General features: G+C 40.8%; 1 protein-coding gene across 19 annotated transcripts in view; it reads left to right on the top strand.

The window, feature by feature from the left end:
* Positions 1–20,538, top strand: part of NRXN3 (neurexin 3) — a 1,366,589-nt gene that overhangs the window by 1,001,539 nt on the left and 344,512 nt on the right. For all 19 annotated transcript variants that reach the window (XM_065404047.1, XM_065404046.1, XM_065404048.1 and 16 more), the window contains one exon: positions 11,315–11,496. In XM_065404047.1, coding sequence (XP_065260119.1) covers positions 11,315–11,496 — 182 coding nt within the window. The remainder of the gene's footprint in view (positions 1–11,314; positions 11,497–20,538) is intronic.

Here is a 20,538-nt window from a genome sequence, read left to right as displayed (position 1 = left end):
GCTGTAGTTGACATTTATCACCCTGAGGCTGTTAAACCCATGGTCATGTTTGGTCTACTTAAGCAGCTGCTAACCTTGAGGCTTCTTCTGTGCTGGTGATGGGTACTCCCAAGGTACCCAGCAACAAATTTTCCTTGGAGAGAATGTAAGTCAGACTTCCCAATGCCTAGGAATTGGAGTCATTCATAATTTGAGTGTAAATTATTTTGGACTGTGTAGCAATTCCAGGAGCACTCCCTTCTTCTCTCCCCCCTACTCCTTCCAATCTCTCTTTTAATATGGTGTAACTAATAAGAAGCAACATATTGTCTGATCCGATTGTTGGCTAATGCCGCGCATACCAGAAAGAAAGTGACTCGTATTAATTTGCTGTCATTTTAAAAAGGCAAACAAGGAAGGCAGGCACGATCAGAGTTGCTGTTTCCATTTTGTGTCAGGCTTGCGTTGTTGTGGTGTTTTTCCTTTTTGGCCATAGAAGAAGCCCTAGCTCCCTCGAATGTTAAAGCTGAGCAAGGATTTCAGTTTAATTAATGTCAGACAATGTCTGCCTTTTAAATAGAAGGATATGAGGATATGGTGGTGTTTGCATTGGGTCTCAGAGGGTTTGTCTGGAGAAGAGCAGGCTTCTTGAAGGAGAAGCAGCTGGTCCATGAGAACTCTTTTAAGCAGGGAAGCGTTGCTTTCCAAGGATTACACTTTTGCCCTGGAAGCTTTGCATTTTCATAGGGCTTTACATTTCTTCCATCTCAGACAATTTAAAGCTCCTGATAAATAAGAGGAAAAAGACACTCTATCAATCATTTTACGTATGGTACAATGCCTTTCTTCATTTTCTCCTTGGAAGAATCCTGTGATAGAATGGGTCAAATGAACCAGACAATTGATGATACATCTATAGCCATTTTCAACCCCTTTCTCTAACCCCTCTGAGGCAGATAAGTATTAATAGATTCATTTTAGATAGGGGTGAAAGGTACAGAGAGATTAAGTGTTGGGCTTTGCGTCAGACAGTGAGTCAGTGGGAGAGCCGGGCACAGAACCTGAATACTGGTCTCCAGTTTCAACTCCCAGCTCTGTAATGCATACGGTCAACTTAAAATATAAGGAATAATGTGAAGGTGAAAAAGTTGCATTAAAATAATGCTGGAAGTCTGGATTAACCCTCAGCAAATTAATTCTTCATAAGGGTAAAATTGCCATCCTTGGTCAACCTACTTTCACCAGACAGTGAGTGATCCTGCATACCACAGGTGCCAATATGCATTGGGCATAATATGGTTAAAGGTGGGTTACAGGTTTAGTTGGTGGTGGTTTAGTGGGTTAGGCCATTGTTTCTTTCTCTACTGGAGTCCTGAGTTCAAATCCTGTTTAGGTCCCAAGTTAGAATGATTTTGATGGTCTCTCCCACCCTTTTCTTAGTCTCCATTTGTACACATCACAAAATAACCTTCTGGTTTGGCATGATAAGATCAGCAGCTTCTACAAGAGGAGGAGAGAAAAGGATAAAGACTGGGATAACAGGGCTGTTGCAGTTAAAGACTGAGGTGGATTAAATGGAAGTTTGTAACTGGGCAAGCAGGAGTGGCCAAAGTAAAGACCACAGTGCATTGTGAGCCATGAAGGGGTGGGTTTGGCTGAAGCTGGCGCAGTGCCCATCTGCACTAACCCTGTGCTGGTTGCTACTAACTTCTCCTTTTCTTGAACATTAAACCGCCCACCAGTTTTGTAATTTGAATCATAGCCCTCCCTTCTCTTTGGTTGTGTTTTATGTTATTTTCCCTTGTTTTTTTATTTATAATGACAGTAACTTACTATCTTTTTCTATTATGTATATTACAATGGTTTGTAAAACTGAGATTCACTTGACAGTGACTCTCTCCATAATGAAATGAATGTTCATCACAGACACACTTTAAGCCACACATTATTTGACTGATACATAGCTCCCACTGGGGATTGCTCTGTTAAATAGTTATTTCAAAACTGGAGATGCCATCACATAGCTGATATGTTAGTTAGACAAAGAACCTGTATGCGATACCACCATGGCAGGTTCAACATGGACAGTAGGAATTATAAAATCATACAGCAGAATCTAGAAATGGAAAAGATCTGTGAGACCATGTTCCCCATCAGATTTTCTAGTATTTTGGTCAATCTAGTTTAATCAGGCCCAAATGACAGGGATTTCACTACATCCATTTGCAGACTATTCCACAGCCTAATTCGTCACTCTAACAAGGAGTTTCTCCTGATTTTCAACTGGAATTTTTCTTTTCCTAATTTCATACTGTTCTCCTACTTATAAATCTATGTACCATCCCTAAATGATTCCTTTCTATCTTTGGTGTTGATTCCCTTCATACAGTTTTGTTATGTCTCCTCCAAGACCAAGCTGTCCTTAACTAGCTCTTTTAACTTCTACTCAGGGAAGATTGGTTGGGAGCACATTTCTTGCTGAGACCGCATGTGTGGCACCTTCCCCCCAGAAGGATTAACTTGGGAAAGCATCATTCAGAAGCTGCTAGAAACAATGTCATGGTCTTCAGTTATACTCAGCTAATGAACATTTGTTCCAGTAATGTAATGCTACTGTGGTGAATGTTAAGTAATGTGTTCTGTTAACATTGTTTAATGTATGGGGTTGCAAGGGAAGTACAACCTGTGGTTGGACATGAGACAGTGATGTAACAGCTAAGGACTCTGTAAAGGCCTGGTTAGTTGCTAGAAGCTACCATGGAATGTTATTTTTTTCAAATTCCAGCTGTTGGGCAAGGGCCGTTGGAAGGGATGGTTGAAGCTTGCTGGCTGGGGGTGGATTGTTTCAGGATCTCAATGATGGTTCCAGTAAGGGACTCTCAATTAGTTCATTCATTGGTTTACTTGTAATTAACAGAGTAAGAGTTCATTAGCTCTGTATTTGTGCTGTAGTGATGGGGATTGCCTGCAGTGACCTTTGAAGAGTAAGAACATAAGAATGGCCATTCTGGGTGAGAACAATGGTCCATCTAGCCCAGTATCCTCTCTTGAGACAGTGGCCAATGCCAGGTGCTTCAGAGGGAATGAACAGAACATACAATCATTGAGTGATCCATCCCCTGTCGTCCACTCCCACCTTCTAGTAATCAGACCCTGGGGACACCCAGAGCATGGGGTTGCATCCCTGCTTATCGTGGCTAATAGCCATTGGTGGACCTATCCTCCAGGACCTTATCTAGTTCTTTTTTGAATCCCACTATAGTTTTGGCCTTCACAACATCAATATGGTACCTACCATATTTATCAGTGAGCCCCCTGCTCCCGGGGCAGGGTCCTTGGAATAGTGCAAAGCTTTAGAGACAGCAGTTACCTGAGCCCAGGGTGTAGGAAACCATGGGTCATGACAGCTATTAACTTGATATTCCATTGGTTAAGTGTGTTGCCACATGATACGCTTCTAGAGGGTGGTAAGGGGTGGAGTTGTTTTGAAAAAGTCCAGGTGCTTCTCTTTGTCATGTGTATTTCATTCAAGATTTTATTACAGTCCTGTTAATATTTTTTTTCTTAAACGTGCCCTAAGAATTGATGCTTACAAGCTGTCTCCCTTTTCGTAACAGCAATTATTGGCCATGTAGTCACTGAGCAAACCTGACTGGATGTAGGCCCCTTTAAAAATCAGGTCCTTAGTTATTATTGCTCTGAATACCCCTTGGCAATTTACAGTGACCAAATACGTACGGTTTTGCTCAAAGCCATGCCATGAACCTGCAAAAGAGGAGCAGCTCTGCCACTCCTCAGTGGCGGAACTGAGATTAAATTAAGTGGTTGAACTGCATGTGCTATAGAGCATCACCCTTTGTTCTGAAGCACTGAGAATTGTTCAGAAAAGACAGTCCTCACTCGGTTTAATTTATTCCTTTCAATGGGAGCTTTGCCTGAGTGAGGACTAATCTTTGGCCAATTGAAATTGGGGCTAGAACAGCGCTGTCTGTTTATCTTGTCCATCCCCACTGGCTGAGGCAGAAATGTTCTCTGTAGTACATTCTCAGTAACCTGTTTTTAAATGACTCTGGAAAGCAGTGACATTTCCTGTACTTCCTATTGGAGACAAATCTTGTCTCTTGATCAGTTTCTCTTGATATTCAGCTTATGCTTTTCGTCGCTCAATTTTACCAATTACTGTACTCCAATTTACACTCCCTTGTTAGCACCCTTACTAGTGATAGAAGATTGTATGCAGAACTTGGGTACAGTGAGATAAGTGGCAGCCTTATATCTGCATTTCCCTGCCTTTGTGAGTTTGTCAGACCTTTAATCTTATTTCATTAAGATTTTCTGAAAGCACTAACCACCCGGGTAAGCTCTTAGGTCTGTGTTATTTAATTGCCACTTTACAAGGCTACTTGGTACAATTGTTGCCAAGGTCATCTGCATTATTTGAATTGGATCCTGCTTCACCCAGCTAAATTCACTTAATTGTTTGTGATGTATTAGTGATTCCATCCTTACAATAGTCTTGTTACAGGGAATAAGCTAAATAATTTTAGCTTCTTGGTAACTTGCAAATCTCACCAAGTAAAATGACTAAAATGCCATCATAGCAAATTTTCCGTTAGTTGAACTGATAGCTTCTTGCTAGCAAGCAGAAAATTTACATGGTTACTATTATTAATAAACATAATAGTATCTCACCACCAGCATACTAAGCACACCGTGAAGCGACTTATCAGAACTACTGGGCTCAGCAGAAGGTGCATAATGGGACTGTATGTATCCATGAAATAAAAATCTAGCTATGGAAAAGTATAATAAAGTTATGCTGCCTGGGAACTTTTAAGTCTCTTTGATTTCAAAAATAGCAGGCCTTTGTGGACATCAGGTTTTCTCCTTATTAAGCAATTTTTTAAAATAACACAGTATCATCTATATTTACCTAAGATTTCATGCAAGAGAACAAAGGCATGATAATTAATTGAGGGGAAGGAGCATGCCATATGTCTTGCATCTTATTTCAGGTAGAAATTTATTATCATTAGATTTATATTCTTCACAGTCTGTGCTGGATTACCAGAATGAACAGGAGCTTTAAGCATGGTCACCAAGGGGTTCAGGACCACGGACAGAGATCCTGCTGTATTAATTTAAATGCCACAAGTATTATCTGAGTTTATTGTAAGAGTTTATAGCCCAGGTCCCTTGTAATTTTCCTGCTCAAAATCTTTTTCAGCTCCTATATAATGCAGAAACCTTAACAAGATATACATACCAGTGAATATTTGCAGCATATTGTACCTCCACTAGTAGCATAACGCAGGGGTTCTCAAACTTCATTGCACCGCGACCCCCTTCTGACAACAAAAATTACTACAAGACCCCAGGAGCGGGGACCGAAGACTGAGCCTGCCTGAACCCCACTGCCCTAGCCTGGGGGGCAAAAGATGAACCCCAAGGGCTTCAGCCCCGGAGGGGGGGGAATGTAACCTGAGCCCCGCTGCCCAGGGCTGAAGCCGAAGCCTGAGCCCTGCCACCTAGGGCTGAAGCCCTTGTGATTCGGCCCCAGGCAGTGGGGCTCAGTCTTTGTCTTCAGCTCCTGACCCCAGCAAGTCTAATGCCAGCCCTGGTGACCCCATTCAAATGGGATCATGACCCACTTTGGGTCCCGACCCACAGTTTGAGAACCACTGGCATAACACATACCTCCTCATACTACTTTTAGTAATTTTCACAGCATTAAAATATTTGTTAGATGTAGAGGATTGAAGGCTACAGTGAAACCAAATGAGGTAAGAGGTGCTATTGAGGTAAAGTAAAATGGGTAGTTAATGGGGTAGTAGATGTGCATAAATAGGCCTCAAAAGAAGTGGATTTGTGTTGCTATACTGCATTTTAATCATAGAATCGTAGGGCTGGAAGAGACCTCTAGAGCAGTGGTCTCCCGCCCAAACTGACGAAGCAAAAAAAAAAAAAAAAAAAGCCGCTCGGACTCCCGCCCAAACTGACAAAGCAAAAAAAAAAAAAAAAAAGCGCTCCTCCTGCCTCGCACCCCCAAGGATCCTCTTGCGCACCCCACTTTGGAGACCGCTGGTCTAGAGGTCACCTACTCCAGCTTCCTGCACTTAGACCATCCCTGACAGGTGTTTTATCTAACCTGGTCGTAAGATCCTCCAAGGACAGGGATTTTACACTCTCCTTTGGTAACCTATTCCAGTGCTTAACTAACCTTATAGTTAGAAATTTTTTCCTAATATCTAACCTAAACCTCACTTGTTGCAGATTAAGCCCACTACTTTTTGCCCTACCTTCAGTGGACATGGAGAATAATTGATCATTGTATTCTTTATAACAGCCCGTAATATATCTGAAGACTGTTATCAAGTCCCCACTCTACCTCCCCAGTCTTATTTTCTCAAGACTAAATGTATCCAGTTCTTTTAACCTTTCCTCAGAGGTCTGGTTTTCTAAACCTTTCATCATTTTTGTTGCTCTCTTGTGGATTCTCTCCAATTTGCCCACATCTTTATTAAAGTGTGGCACCCAGAACTGGACACAGTACTCCAGGCCTCACCAGTATCATGTAGAGGGGGAAATTTACCTCCTGTGTTTTACATGCAATGCTCCTGTCATTTCACCCCAAAATGATATTAGCCTTTTTTGCAATTGCATCACATTGTTGGCTCATATTCAATTTGTGATCCACTATGACCTCCAGATCCTTTTCAGTAGCACTACTGCCTAACCAGTTATTCACCATTTTGTAGTTGTGTGTTTGATTTTTCCTTCCTAAGTGTAGTAATTTGCAATTGTCTTTATAGAACTTTATCTTGTGGATTTTAGACCAATTTGTCAATGTCATTTTGAATTCTAATCCTGTCCTCTGAAGTACTTGCAACCTCTCCAAGATCAGTGTCATTCCAAATTTTATAAGCATACGTGCCACTCCATTATCCAAGACTGAGATTAGATGAGGAGTCCAGGGAGGGAGACTAGGACTGGGGACCAATGGGGATGGTGGGAGGGGAGAGACAGATTGGATAAGGAGTTGGGAGTGAGGAACTGGGACTGCCAAGGAACTGGGGACAAACAGTTAGAGGTAGGGACTTGGACTGTGTAAGCAAGAAGCTAAGGGGGTGGGGAAGAGACAGGCTGGGACAGGCACAGTTTGGGGAGGACAGTGCAGAATGAGTCAAGCTTGGTGGGGAACAGGCAGAAGAGTCTGTGCTCCCTAGAGCCCATGCCTTTTGGGACCATAGAATGGAACCCAGAATTCCTGAGTCTCACTATTCGTTTGCTATCAGCAAATAACTGTGAAACCCACTGACAAAGCATGTGTCTCATCTCCCTCTGGTGCTGGTCCTCATAGAGGATGACATCCTTCTGTTGTTATTATCAGTTAGTCTGTTACTTCAAATGGCAGAGGTCTCTGCAGTGGAGCTAAAGGTTCCATCCCTGCTGATGAAGCATGTGGATATTAATATGATGCCACATGATGGAATTTCTGTTTATTTTTTTATTTTTATTTTTTTTTTAAAAACGATGTTTAAAAGAATAGAGAAATGAGGATTTCCTGGTTACGGCAGTTGAACACTCCCCTGAAGCAGTGGATTCTATCCCTGCCTTTTCCGGAGTTCCCATGTGATGCGAGGCAAGTCACTTACACAGATGGTCAATAATCGTGTGTTCCTTATTTACTAGGTGCTAAGCACTCACAACTGCAGCTGAAGTCAACAGGAACTGTGTTTTTATCATATCAAGTGTTCCATAATGCAAAATACTCTGAAATTCAGGCCCTAGGTGTCTCAAATTGAGCGCCCAAAATTAGTGGAAACTTCTGACCTTAGTCTGTGTGATTTAGCTCCCCATTTGTAAAATAGGGATATTACCAGTCATCTCACAGGGGTTTTATGATGGTAAATTAATGAATGTTTGTGAAGCTCTCAAGAAAAGCCAAAGAGGGAATGAATAATTCTATCTTCAGAGCGGGTTTGAATAGTGTGCACTAAATAAGGCTTAGGGACACATTGAACAATGAGGCTAAAACAAAATATTGAATAGCTGCTGATTAAGTGAGCACCATGTATCCTGTGCAGTGCAGGAGGCAGGGGTCCTATGGAAAAAAGTAGTATGTGATCATGTAATTGAAGACCTGATCATAATGCATATGCGCAGGACGGCCAAGTTAAGGTTACCCAGGCAACCTTAATTCTGGCATTTCCTAACTTTTGAGTGCTCGATTTGGAACTTTAACGACCTTATAACACATTTTGTATGTGTAATACATAAAGACACATAAATGAGTCAGGCATTATTTTTAATTGTGGTTACAGTGTAGCATTAACTGTATATTTCTTTTTTCTCTTTGTGTTCTTCCTCCTCCATCTAATCTTCTCTTTTAATGTTTGCATCTTATGATTTCTGTTTGGAGTGATTACTTTATTCAAATTTTGTAGCAAATGATTAGTGCTACACTATTTAGGATTTTTGATATCATAATTATCACTGCGGCATCACGTTTACATGTTCAATATGTAAGTGAAAGTATACACATGCATACATTGTTTTTTTAAATTATATTTCAGGTAGGGAAAGTTACACAGAAGTCAGCAAACTGGACTGCCTACCATTCTGCAGAAAATTCTGGACTGTGTACAGAACAGTTGCAGTACAGTAGGTTTCTGTTATAAGGATCGGTTTAGGTCGCCTGCTCTTCTGATTGTTACAGCTGAATGATTACTGTGCACAGATGCATAAAACTGAGCTTCCTGAAGTCAGGCCTAGAAGCAAATCTCTGTCCTGCGAGGAGCGCATGAGCTTTGCTAGGGAGTTGAGTGCCATCACAGGTCTATACAGTTATAATTGGCTGTAATTGCAGGAGCTCTGACATGCTCTACCTGCAGCCAAATGGCACTCAGAAAACTGAGGAAATCTCATCTGCCTTTGGATATATCAAAGAAATTCCTTCCACTGTGATCCTTGCAACTGAAAGCCCCAGTGATCAGCATTAGGAGTGAAGGCCAAGCACACCAGCACATGTGGGAACAACTTTTGGAAATTAGGGTTTGGTCTACAGAGCCGTTAGTTATCAGAAAAACTCAGTACACTCAAGCTCAGATGTTGATTTTCCTTGTGTTATTCTGTGAGCCAGTTTAATATAATATATATAAAACATTTAGAACTAGCTAATAAACTAAAGAGGAAAGATATTTGTAGTTTATGCACTTATAGTGGGCTTTGTGAATTATCCGTACATGGAGAGAAGCTGTGGCTAATTCATTACACAAACACCTCTAATTAGTATGAAAATGCTGTAAGTGTACTTGTAAGAATGGATGATAAACAGTTTGCACTCAGCAGTAGTCACGCACCTACCATTACACTCCACAGCTGAAGGTAGAGATTCAGTTAAAGGCTAAAAATTGGGTGCTTGGTCTCTGTCTGAAGAGTCACCATTTGTGAAATTGGACTAATACATGCTCACAGCTCTGCTATGTCAGTGTGCTCTCTGTCTTAGCTCAGGGTTATGAATGAAATGCCATACAAGTTTATTTACATTCACTGAGGGTATGATCCAGTAGGTATGCACAGGACTAGGAGTCAGGGGACTTGAGTTCTGATTCTGCTTCTGTCCCTGACTTGGCCTTGGGCAAGTCACTTTCCTTCTGTGTGCCTCGGTTACTCCATCTGTGAAATGGGGATAAAACTTCTTTTGTGATACACATTGAGATCTCTAGAGAAAAAGCCCTACATAAGGGTGAAGTTTATCATTTTTATTTCTACTTACATAAAACAAAGAGCCTCAATGGAGTTGTGGTTTTGCAGCCAGACTCAGATGTGACCCAGTTTTGGTACCAAATGACCCAAGCAATATCCAACTGTACTTAATTCACTTTGAGATTGTTTAATTGTGGGTGTTTCTGATAAAAAAATAAATGACCTTATAGCCTCCCCTAGGTAAACAATGATCTGAAGTATATTCACCCAGTCCCCCTTTGCTTCCCATTGATATCTCATGCCTGCTGCTGTTGGTGGAATCCAATTGGCTGCATTTAGTATTGCACAATTCATTGTGACCCTTAGGAAAAGTGCATTATAGAGTTGGGGGTAGCTCAATGGTTGAGGAATTGGGCCTCCTGTATGTGTTGTTCCCAACCTTACAGATTCACTGTGTGGGTTTTAGAGAGCGTCTCCCATTATGACATTTAGGGCCATATTTTCTAAAGAGCTCAGGGACCAGTGTGCTGAGCGCTTTTAAAAACCTGAAACTGGGCAAGTCTGAGAATCTGGTCCTTAGCCTGTCTGGGTCTCTGACCTTGTATGTAAAATTGATCCTAATAGCACACCTCTTCCTCTGGACATTAGCTCTGGATCTCCAAGTGAGGTTGAATACCAAGTTTCTGAAGTGGTGTCTGTTTTTTAAAAGCAGTGCATTACTTGGCATTGCCCATGCTTGTGTTAACGATAATGAAACCACAGGCTCTTGATAAACTCTGTAGCTGTCTTTATAGCAAATGCTGCTTGTCTTGATTTGGATACTATTACCTGGAGCACACTTTAGCAGGATGTGTACAGTATCTGTCATCGGTTATTTATTCCTTCCTAAAAGGAAGCAGCATTTATCTATTTGTGGTTCCCTTGTTAATACTGTGTGGATACACTAGGGTGTTGTGAATAGCATAACTGTTCATTTAAAAGGAGCTCTGAAAGTATTAGTGCCGGTAGAAAAGCCATAATTATCTGAATGGCAAACTTTTTAAAGTTCTTGTTGTTTTATTTTGCATCTTCTTTTACTGAAAGATAATAGTGCTACGTTAATGGGAGAGGGAGAGGGTGGGTGTATTTTGTGTCCTAGAAAGCCGTTCTGCTTTCACATCCCCTTCAATCAGGAAAGGCATCCAGCAATTCAGAGCCATTGTTCCGCTGAAAAGAATATGCCATTCTCTGGGAGGAAGAGTTCTTGTATATATGGTGGGAGAGGCATGTAATTTCCCATCTTGTGCCTTTCTTGGATCAGATGTGAAATTAATTCCAGTGTTTAGGAAGGCTCACTACATTGTTTGTCACAATGCATAAAGGTTTTTGGAGACAGTGCATTATCAGTCTTCTGCTAGTATCCAGTGGAATATAGAGTATATCTCTTTAACATCTACTCCGTATTATTTCAGTTTTCCTGTGTCTTTAATTGAGGGTGACACTAGCCTCACAGGCCTTAGATTTCATCACTTGCATTAATGAAATGCTTGTATTTGGATATATTTCTCTCTGCAGCCATTACAGCGTTACCACACGTGGCAAAAACCATAGTGAACTAACACCTCCCTCTTTGTTTTTCATTTTGCAGCTGGTGCCACATATATCTTTGGGAAGAGTGGAGGCCTCATTCTGTACACCTGGCCAGCAAATGACAGACCCAGCACGAGGACAGATCGTCTTGCTGTAGGCTTCAGCACGACTGTGAAGGATGGCATCCTGGTTCGGATTGACAGTGCTCCTGGGCTTGGCGACTTTCTGCAGCTTCACATAGTGAGTACACGCCCATGTCTATGCCAGACCTGGGTTTCACTTATGCATGCATCAGTAATGTGGATGTGTGTTTTGGGTGTTCCTGAAGAGTTAAAGATGAATGTTGCTTAGGAAAAGGAAGGTGTAATCATTAGATGTATGATTAAAGGGATCGCTCATAGGATCAGGGAGGTAATGCTTCCTCTTGACACAATGCTGGTTAGACTATATCTGGGGAGGCCTATTTATAGATTTGGGTACTATCCTATAGATAGAATATACAGAGGAATCTGAGAGAGTTCAGAGAAGAATAAATAGAATGAGAAGGAAATGGGAAGGAATGGACTTAGATAATGAATCAAAAGACGAATAATGTAAAACAGCATGTGTCATGTAGATTCTTCATTTTCCGTGTCTTCAGCACACACTGAATTAACCTCCCCAGGCACTCCTTCAGGGTCTGATTTATTTGGCTAAGTGTGATACTGAAGTTTGTGACAGAACTCCAATGGAATTCAATGGGAGTGTGATTTACACTTACATTAGGACTATTTTATGGCAATGTTAACCCACCCTGCCCTATGCAAAAGCCTGGAAATGATGGAGAGTATGGTTCCCTTTACCTCATCCCCTTCTCTTTTTATACATTAGAAAGAAGATATATTGTTCTCACTGGGTAGCAACAAAAGAAACTTAAATGCTAGGCCAGATTCTCAGCTGGTGTCGATGAGCATAATTCCATCCACATCAATGGGGCAATGCTGTTCCACACTTGCTGAGGATCGGCTCAATGGATTTAATTTGGGATAATAAAAATTTGATTTCAGTTGCAGAAATAAATTTTAATAATGTGACTGGGAAGGACATAGGCCCAACTTCTGATAGAGATGTTAGAATCAAAAGCAAATCACAGGAAAACTTTGAGATGATGGTAAATGAGGGAGAAAATGGAGTCCTGTGAGAAAAGCAGGAGGGTAGACTAAATACGAGCTTTCCAGATTTTTCAGGTAATAGGTTTGCAGCCTAAGAAGTTGGAAGTACCAGTCTATGCCCGCCACCTCCTGTTCAGCAGTTTCTGCTCTAACTCACAACAGGGATTTGGTTGTTTGTAACACTGAGAATGGGATTTGAAGCCGTTCAAGCTTGATGGCAGTTTAGAGAGAACATAGCTGAACAGGAGGTTTGCTACAGCTCAGCATAAAAGGACCAATATTACAAAGTGTTGAGCATCTTACACTGCCATTGACTATTAAGGGAGTTGAGGATGTTCAGTTTCTTATAGGAGGCACTCAGTATTTTACGGGGTTTTCCTGAGGCCGGGGTTGGAACCTAAAGTGCTACCTACCAATACTGCTATTAGGAAAAGTGATTGTGAGCCACTGATCATGTGAACATGGATCCCCCAACCCTAACAGTACAGTGAGTCTGTTAAATGGATATAAACAAAATGCCAGACATACAGTGAGAACATAATTGGCCAAGTTAATTTTGGGTTTCTCTTTACTTTTGGATCATTTGTTTAGAAAGCAAACGAGATTGTGGAATCTAATATTGCCCATAAATTGCTGGTGTGTTTATAAGGGAAATGAGTGTAATATTAATTAACACCAACATATTCTCATACAAGCATTTTCTTTTGTCTGGTAAAGATTTTGGGGATATATTTTTCCAGGGCTAAAATCCAACCATGACTAGATAAATCATGTAGCATGTGATCTCATGCCACAGTGATTATATGTATTCATTTACTGTCCTCTCCAGTCTATTGATACTAGAGAGATTATTATTTTTTGATTATCGTAGCACCTTGGAAACCTGGTCATGGACCAGGAACCCATTGTGCTAGGTGCTGTGCAAACACAGAACAAAATCCTTGCAACGTATTACTATGATGTTCACTTATGATCGAAGGAACAAAAGGCTGGCAGCTTACATTTGGAACCCAGAGCAACTGTCTGCTTCCATTTCAGTAGACACTAATGATGGTAAAGAACTGTGCTCAATGTGGTATTCTTTGTGATCAATCTGGCTATAATGGGCTTTCTAGATAAATCATGAGCACACTTGTTATTTCTACCTTGCTTTTGGTGTTTATAGTTCACCTCTGAATTATGTCAAAAGTAATTAATCAATCTGCCTGAACTTTTACATGTGCGATTTTATACCAGGACAGAACTTTGCTGGGATTATTGAAGCAAATCAGAAAAGATCTTTGTGAGACGAGAGTCCATTAATAAAGAATTGTTTACTTCCAAGATATTTTTTTCTTTTTCTTTTTTGCTAGTAATATTTAAAGCTTGTCCTGTATACTCTGAATGTGTTTTGATCGCTCTGCTCTCTGTGAGGACTGGGACCGTTTGGCTAGTTTTGGACACTTTGGCTTTGTATAATTGAAGTTATTAACCGTGATTGATGTTAGCAATAAAAATGCTGCAGGCATTGTTTCTGTGTTTTTAGGCCCGTGTGTGCCTTAGGATGCTCACAAGCAGCAAATGCAGGGCTAGTACAGATGTAATGTCTCCTGTTGTGTTTTGGTCATTACGGAGTAAGTATTTGTGTAAGCCATTCAAGAAGGGCAGGAGGGCACTGCTATTCTCGTCTAGGTACTCTGTCTCCTGATATGTACCTCTGATCCTGCCCAGGCCCAAATGGGGAACCCAGTCTGAGAGGGAGACCTCATATCTACGGACACACAAAAAATAGAGCAGAAAGATTGAAATGATATGGTTACTGGTTCCTTGAGCATCCATAATACTTTGTGTTATCTCATTTTGATGATTCAGCATTTCTTATGTAAATTAGTCACAATCATAACAATGAGTTAACAGCAGGTTTGGGTCCTGTTGGAGGTAAATTACTATCTAAAATGAGGGTTGCCACTTGAAACAAGAGACGCTTATGAGATGGGACTACATATGGTTTCCAGCCTCCCTGAATTTCTGGTTGCTTTTATTGAACAAAGATCTCTTCCAACTTGCAGAAAACTATTGCAGTGCTATCAACTCCCCTGTATTTGATAGATAACACCTGCAAAGATGCAGTGACACCGATTCACCTTCCAAAAGTCCTCCATTACCTCCACTGGGAGGATAAGTAGGACATGTACTCTTCCTGATCATGAGATTCTGGTTTCAGTTACATTAACTAATGTAAATCCAGATAACTCCATTGAACTGAATCCTGATCTCATTTACTCTGGTGTGAATTCAAATCCATTGTTAATGGAGCTTTTCTGAATTTATGCTAGTTTAACTGAGAACAAATTTTGGCCAATTGACTTCAATGGAGGTTACTCCAGATGTATATAAGTGCGTCTGAGAGAAGATGTGTAAGAGGGAGTGAAGATTACATATTAGTAGGTGTGAGTTTAAAGGAGACTGAATTGTCGTAATTTACATTCTGAGAGGGGAGGAAGATGGTGTAAGTTACACTAATTTTGACCCAGACTTGCTGCTGAATTTGGCTCGGTTTCCCTATGTATGGGACACATATGGGATGCTGGCATCCATAAGAAAGAAGGAAATGTCTGACAAATAAGGTCAGTAACTGTTCCAGAAATTAAGTGCCACTCTTAGTGGCCAAAGAACAGGACTCCAACCGGTGCACAGCTAGTGTAGGTAATGTCTTTCTCACTTCTCTTATTGAACATTTGAGGAGAGTGATTGTCTATCCAAAAGCATAACAGTCATTTAATCAGGAAAGCCATAATCCTTTTACCGTTGCTGAATGTCACATTGTCTGGTGCATTCTGTCAGGCTGAATTTCTCCACACTGTTACTTCATACACAGTACAATTGGCTTCTTTATTGCTCCTTTAACTCCTTGGGCCAGATTAATCACTGGAGTAACTCCATTGAAGTCAGTGGAATTATACAAGGGATAAATTAGGCCCAGTGTGCACTATAGTATTTTATAATCTGTCAATAAAAAGACAATCCTCCCTGAATCCAGAAGCCTATATTCAACTAGATAAGCCACAGAAAATAGATGCATCCTAAACCTGGCCTTTAAAATGGAGATAGTACTTTACATTCTTCTCAGCTCGAATGGGGAGTACCAGATGTGACGGACACTGCAACTAAAAGCTCATGATCTAAACGCCTTAGATTTGTGACTAGGGGACACCTGAAGGCCCCTGTGTGTCTCTGGGTAGCAGAGCCTAGATTGGTACATAAAGAGAATGCAGGTCACTGAGATACATAGGACTATATTAGAAAAGAGTGTTAAACAGCAACAAAGCCATATTTTATGTAACACAGCCCTTAATTGGAACAGGCCTATATTTCTGGAAACGTAGCTTGAACATATCTGTATGTGTTCAAGGAGATAAGGAACCACAATGTGCACACAAAAATATGAAGGACAATAGGATAAACCAGATGTGCTTGATAAGCAGTGACGAGGAAATGATAGGGGGATATAGCTTCAGAATCATCCTTATGTCCATGAGAGACTTTTGTTATTGTTGGGGAAATCTCAAAAGGTTTGCAGGCTCGGTGATGAGGAGCAGCAATGGGTCAGGGGATCCTCAGCTGATGTCAATTGTCATATCTCCATTTGTTCAGTGGAGCTATGACAACGGAGGATCCGCCCCTTAATGTTCTCAGAGGCTTATCCAAACCTTATGCAGACTTCTTGGGTCTGAAAAACCTCCCAAGTTTGGACACTCATGCTGTGTCTGCTCTTTTGTGGAGAGCAGAAGAACAGGAAAATGAAAAGTAACTTGTAAAGAAAAAGTTGACCCAGCTTTTTTTGAAACAAAGTTTTTGAGTTTGCAGAGAAGGTTAAAGGTCAGTTTTTAATTTCTGTGAACTAGCTCACCATCGAAATAGTTCATTTATTTTTATCTGCCAGCTTTTTTTGCATAGCAAGATAATGGTGTTAAGTTTTGGTAGTAAGAGAGTAGGAGTTGAGTGCTAAAGCTTTGAAGTTTAGGATGAAGAAGCTCCCAGCCCCAGTGTGACTGTTTATGTCTAGCATCACTTGGCATTATGCCTCATCAAATTTTCTCATTGACCCTTTGAGCCACAATCTCTGCTTTGTTGCCAGTGGTTACACCAGGTGTATAGCTCAGTGCAGCAGTGCAAGAAATAACTCATTGACTCCCTGTAGCTAAAGATGATGGATTTTATATCCCCAGCTGCATTTGGCCATCATAAAGGCTCAGAGTACTGATATGGGAATTCATTAACCACCCACTGAACAGCTTCGTATTCTTAGATGCTGGTGCTTCTATCACTGCTGTTGAAGCTGGTGAATACTACTTTGATAGATGGCGAAAGAAACCGTAGGGCTGTTGTAATGGCATGACTGGAGTAGCACCCCCTTGTGGACCTTCCTAGCATCCTGATGTGGCTGCAGGTCTCTGTGAGGGGCAGGGAGGAAGTCTCTTCCCCCTGGGTCCACTGAGCAATCCTACAGTTTTAACACGTTGGGGGTTGGGGGGGCTTAGCCCTAAAATGTTCCCAAGCAAAAAGTAAAGTCAGCTCACTACTGGGTCATCCCCAGTCTTGTAAATAGTTCCTTGAGCATCAGTCAGTTGAGCATCAGTCTCACTTGGGGGCTAAGAGCTTCTCTCCCAGTGGCTGCCCTGGCTATCAGGCCTGTTTTTCTACCAGCAAAGCTTCATCTTGCTTCCTCGCCAGTCTGCCTTGAACTGAGCCAGGTTCTCTCATTTTATTCCCACTCCAGGCTTGGCATTGGCTGTAAGTATAGTGGGGCAGGGCTAGCGGGGCCCATACGCTTTCTTTAATTCCTTCTCCGCAGGTGTTGGCCTCTCTGCTCCATCTCAGCTGTGTTCGCATTAATGGTAACATTGTGGTTGGACCAGCAGCTTGCCAGGTTGGAGTCACAGGTGTGGGAGCAATGTTGGGACTTCAGGTCCCCAGGCTAGATGAAATTAGTTGGATGGTGAGGAATGAAAATTAAGGGGAAAAAATAAAGTATTAGTGCTAAGTACCATGGCTAATTCTGTGAAATGTGCCCTAAAGCATTGGCAGTTAAACAAGCCACCTCTGCTTGTTTATCAATAAAGAGGGGGGGGGGTTAGTATCCTGCCTCTGGCAAGGCCAGTCCCTGCTTCTAAAGAGGAAGGGAAAACAAAATGAAAAACCACACCTCCCAAATAAGGCAAAATCCATAATGCACCTGCCTAGTTATGCAATGGGTGAGACAAATTCACTCCTGTCTCCTGCATGTAATTAGTCTACAACTTGAAGCGCGAGACTTGCTTACCTTTATTCTTATCTCAAATTCTAGTGGAGCTTCAAATGTTATCATTTGCCATTAAGTTATCCTGCCTTTTAGATCCTGCCACAATATTTATCCCAAAGACCCCTGCTGACATGAATTCCAGATGTAGATTATATAGTTGGCAAAGAAGTAAAGGGTCCTTGCTGATTGACATTTATCTTCTGGGAGTTCAGACTATGGCTACTGTTTCCAAAATAGATAAACTTATCCAGGACTCTAGTACTTATCTTACTAACAACTTGCATAGCACAACTCATATTGCATTGCAAACTTCCCTTGAGTATTTTTAAACACCAAAAACTAATTAGGGTTCTCATGATTGACATTTGCTGTCTTGTTTTGTTTTGTTTTTTTAGTATGGCCACATGGTCTGGTTTGTCCTTTTTTTTTTTTCATTTTTGTGGGAAAGTACGAAAATGTTATGGAAAGGGCTATTTTTGTCCTTTTCTGGGTTATCTGAAGTGAAACGCAACAGAAATCTCACAAGAGAGCTTGTTCTCATGAGATTTCACAGACTCAGAGATGTATCTGAATTTGTTGGTATTTATTCCAATTAAAACACCAATGGTTCACCCATCACTAGTAGAGATTATGGGGTACAATATCACCCCCTTTACAAGAAACACATACCAAATTATAAGTGTGATAATATCAAAACTCTCTCTGACACACACTCACACAAACACACGGCACAAATAAACAGTAAATTAAATCTGCATATAATAAAATCTTCTCATTTCTTATATTTCTACCACCTTCTGTATTGCCATTTCCAAAAATCAAATTCACAGCATTGCTGCTAATGTAGGACAGCAGGGTGCAATAATAACTCATTGGTTACTCAAATGGAGGCCACCACTCAGAGAAAATTAAAGTAGGACAATTATCAGTTTAATTTACCCCTGGCTTGATGTCTGATGTGACTGTTTCATCAAAGACAGTATGGTTTTTTACAGTGTCAGACTACAGTGAAGTTGATTGGCTCTCTAAGTAACTAGTAAAAGTATTTAAAACAGGAATGTAGTATTAAAACTATGAGGGAAAAATTAACTTTGATCAAGAAAAAATAATAGCAGTATCACATTTACATGATGTCTTTCATGTGCTGTAATATATATACTGCTTACTGTATTTTTCACTCCATGCATCTGATGAAGTGGATTTTAGCCCACAAAAGCTTATGCCCAAATAAATTTGTTAATCTCTAAGGTGCCACAAGGACTCCTTGTTGTTTTTTCATCCCAAAGGTTTGCAAAACACTCTGCATTCTCCAGATCACTTCCACTGAAATGCAGACACCTCTGTGATGAAACTCAGCAGCTCTTTAACACAAATAGTTTAGGGCAAGGAGTGAATAATACTACTACATCCAGTTGAAACTACAGAGGGAATTTTAAATAGGCAATGTGTAGTTAGTTTCCTGAACTGGAATTTGGCTAGGATGCCCACACATGTACTCTTCCAAATGTACCCATGAAATCTTCAATGACCCAAGTGTGCAAGAGCTCCAAATTTTCTCTCATTGAGAAAGAGAAAACCCTCCAACAGTAATGTCTGAAATATAAAAATATAGTACTTTAAAGGTATTCTATAACTAATCCTCACAGCACCCACATGAAATGTAGGTATGAAACTTTTTACACATGGGGAAACTGAGGAACAGAGGCCCAAGGCCACAAAGAGAGACAGTGTCAGAGCTAGAATTGGATCTTGAGTTTCCTGATACCTATTCCTGTGCTAAAATCACCGGGTCACACCTTTCAGCAACATCATTGGCAGAATGCTTTCTTACTGCATACTGGGAAACTGGTTGAATGTTGACTCAGAAGTGAGAACAGTACCTATTAGAAAACTGTAATGTCCACACCATTTTCTGCTGCACTGTGAATTGTCTTCAGAGAGCTTTCATTCAAATACTGACAGGGCCTGACCTTGCTTAGCTTGTGAGATCTGTTGGGATCACAGCCTGAGGTGGTATTATTTGTGCTAATAAGCCTCTCCCTTTAGTTAACCTCGCAGTACATAAAACATAATTGAACTGAAAGCATCCTGCTGATTTGAAAGGCTTTTATGTTAAACCGGTGATGCAGGTTTTTCCCTTTCCATCTCTGTGTTTAATAGAGGAGGAAAAAACCTACATACATTAAATCTGAAACCCAGTGGACATAAAGCATCTGTAGTGTAAAATTCCCTTTAGAAATCTTGGAATATCTTTTTCTCCAACCTTCAAATTCCAGATGCTTTATTTAAGCAACTTGCAGCCTAAAGAGAGATACTACATAGTATAACTGGTATAATCTGGGCTAGGATAAAGCACCATTCCAACATATCTCTCACCTATACCCAATAACATGGTGTGTCACTCAATTTAAACACAAATTCAACCGACAATCTGGTATTAGTTTACTCTTTACTCTTGTCAGTTATTGATTCCAGGAATCCAGTGTCTTGAAGCTGTGGTGAAAGAAAGCATTAGGTATGGTAAAGAAATTAATTTCACACCAATTCAAACTTCCTCTGCTGTTTTATATCTGGTCTCTTATTTTTTGAGACCTTGTCATATGAGACTAATATCATATATTTAGCTCCTTGGATCTTATCAAACCCCTTGACCCAGAGATATTCAGTCTTGAAGAACAGGGGAGCTCCTTTATCATTGACTATAGCTTCAGAGAGCCACATGCTTGTGGTAGGTCATCCTGACTAGTGATGGGCTTGTGGCCCTATAATTTAGATCCAGATCTGAATTTCTCGTAGAGTTTGGGGTGTTTGTGTCCTGGGTTCTCCTTTGGGCCCATCTCTAGTCCTGAC

Source organism: Emys orbicularis, chromosome 4, assembly GCF_028017835.1.
Source record: "Emys orbicularis isolate rEmyOrb1 chromosome 4, rEmyOrb1.hap1, whole genome shotgun sequence".
In the NCBI taxonomy this organism is placed as follows: Eukaryota; Metazoa; Chordata; order Testudines; family Emydidae; genus Emys; species Emys orbicularis.
The sequence above is the reverse complement of the archived record's forward strand: the minus strand, read 5'-3'. Positions and strand labels throughout refer to the sequence as shown.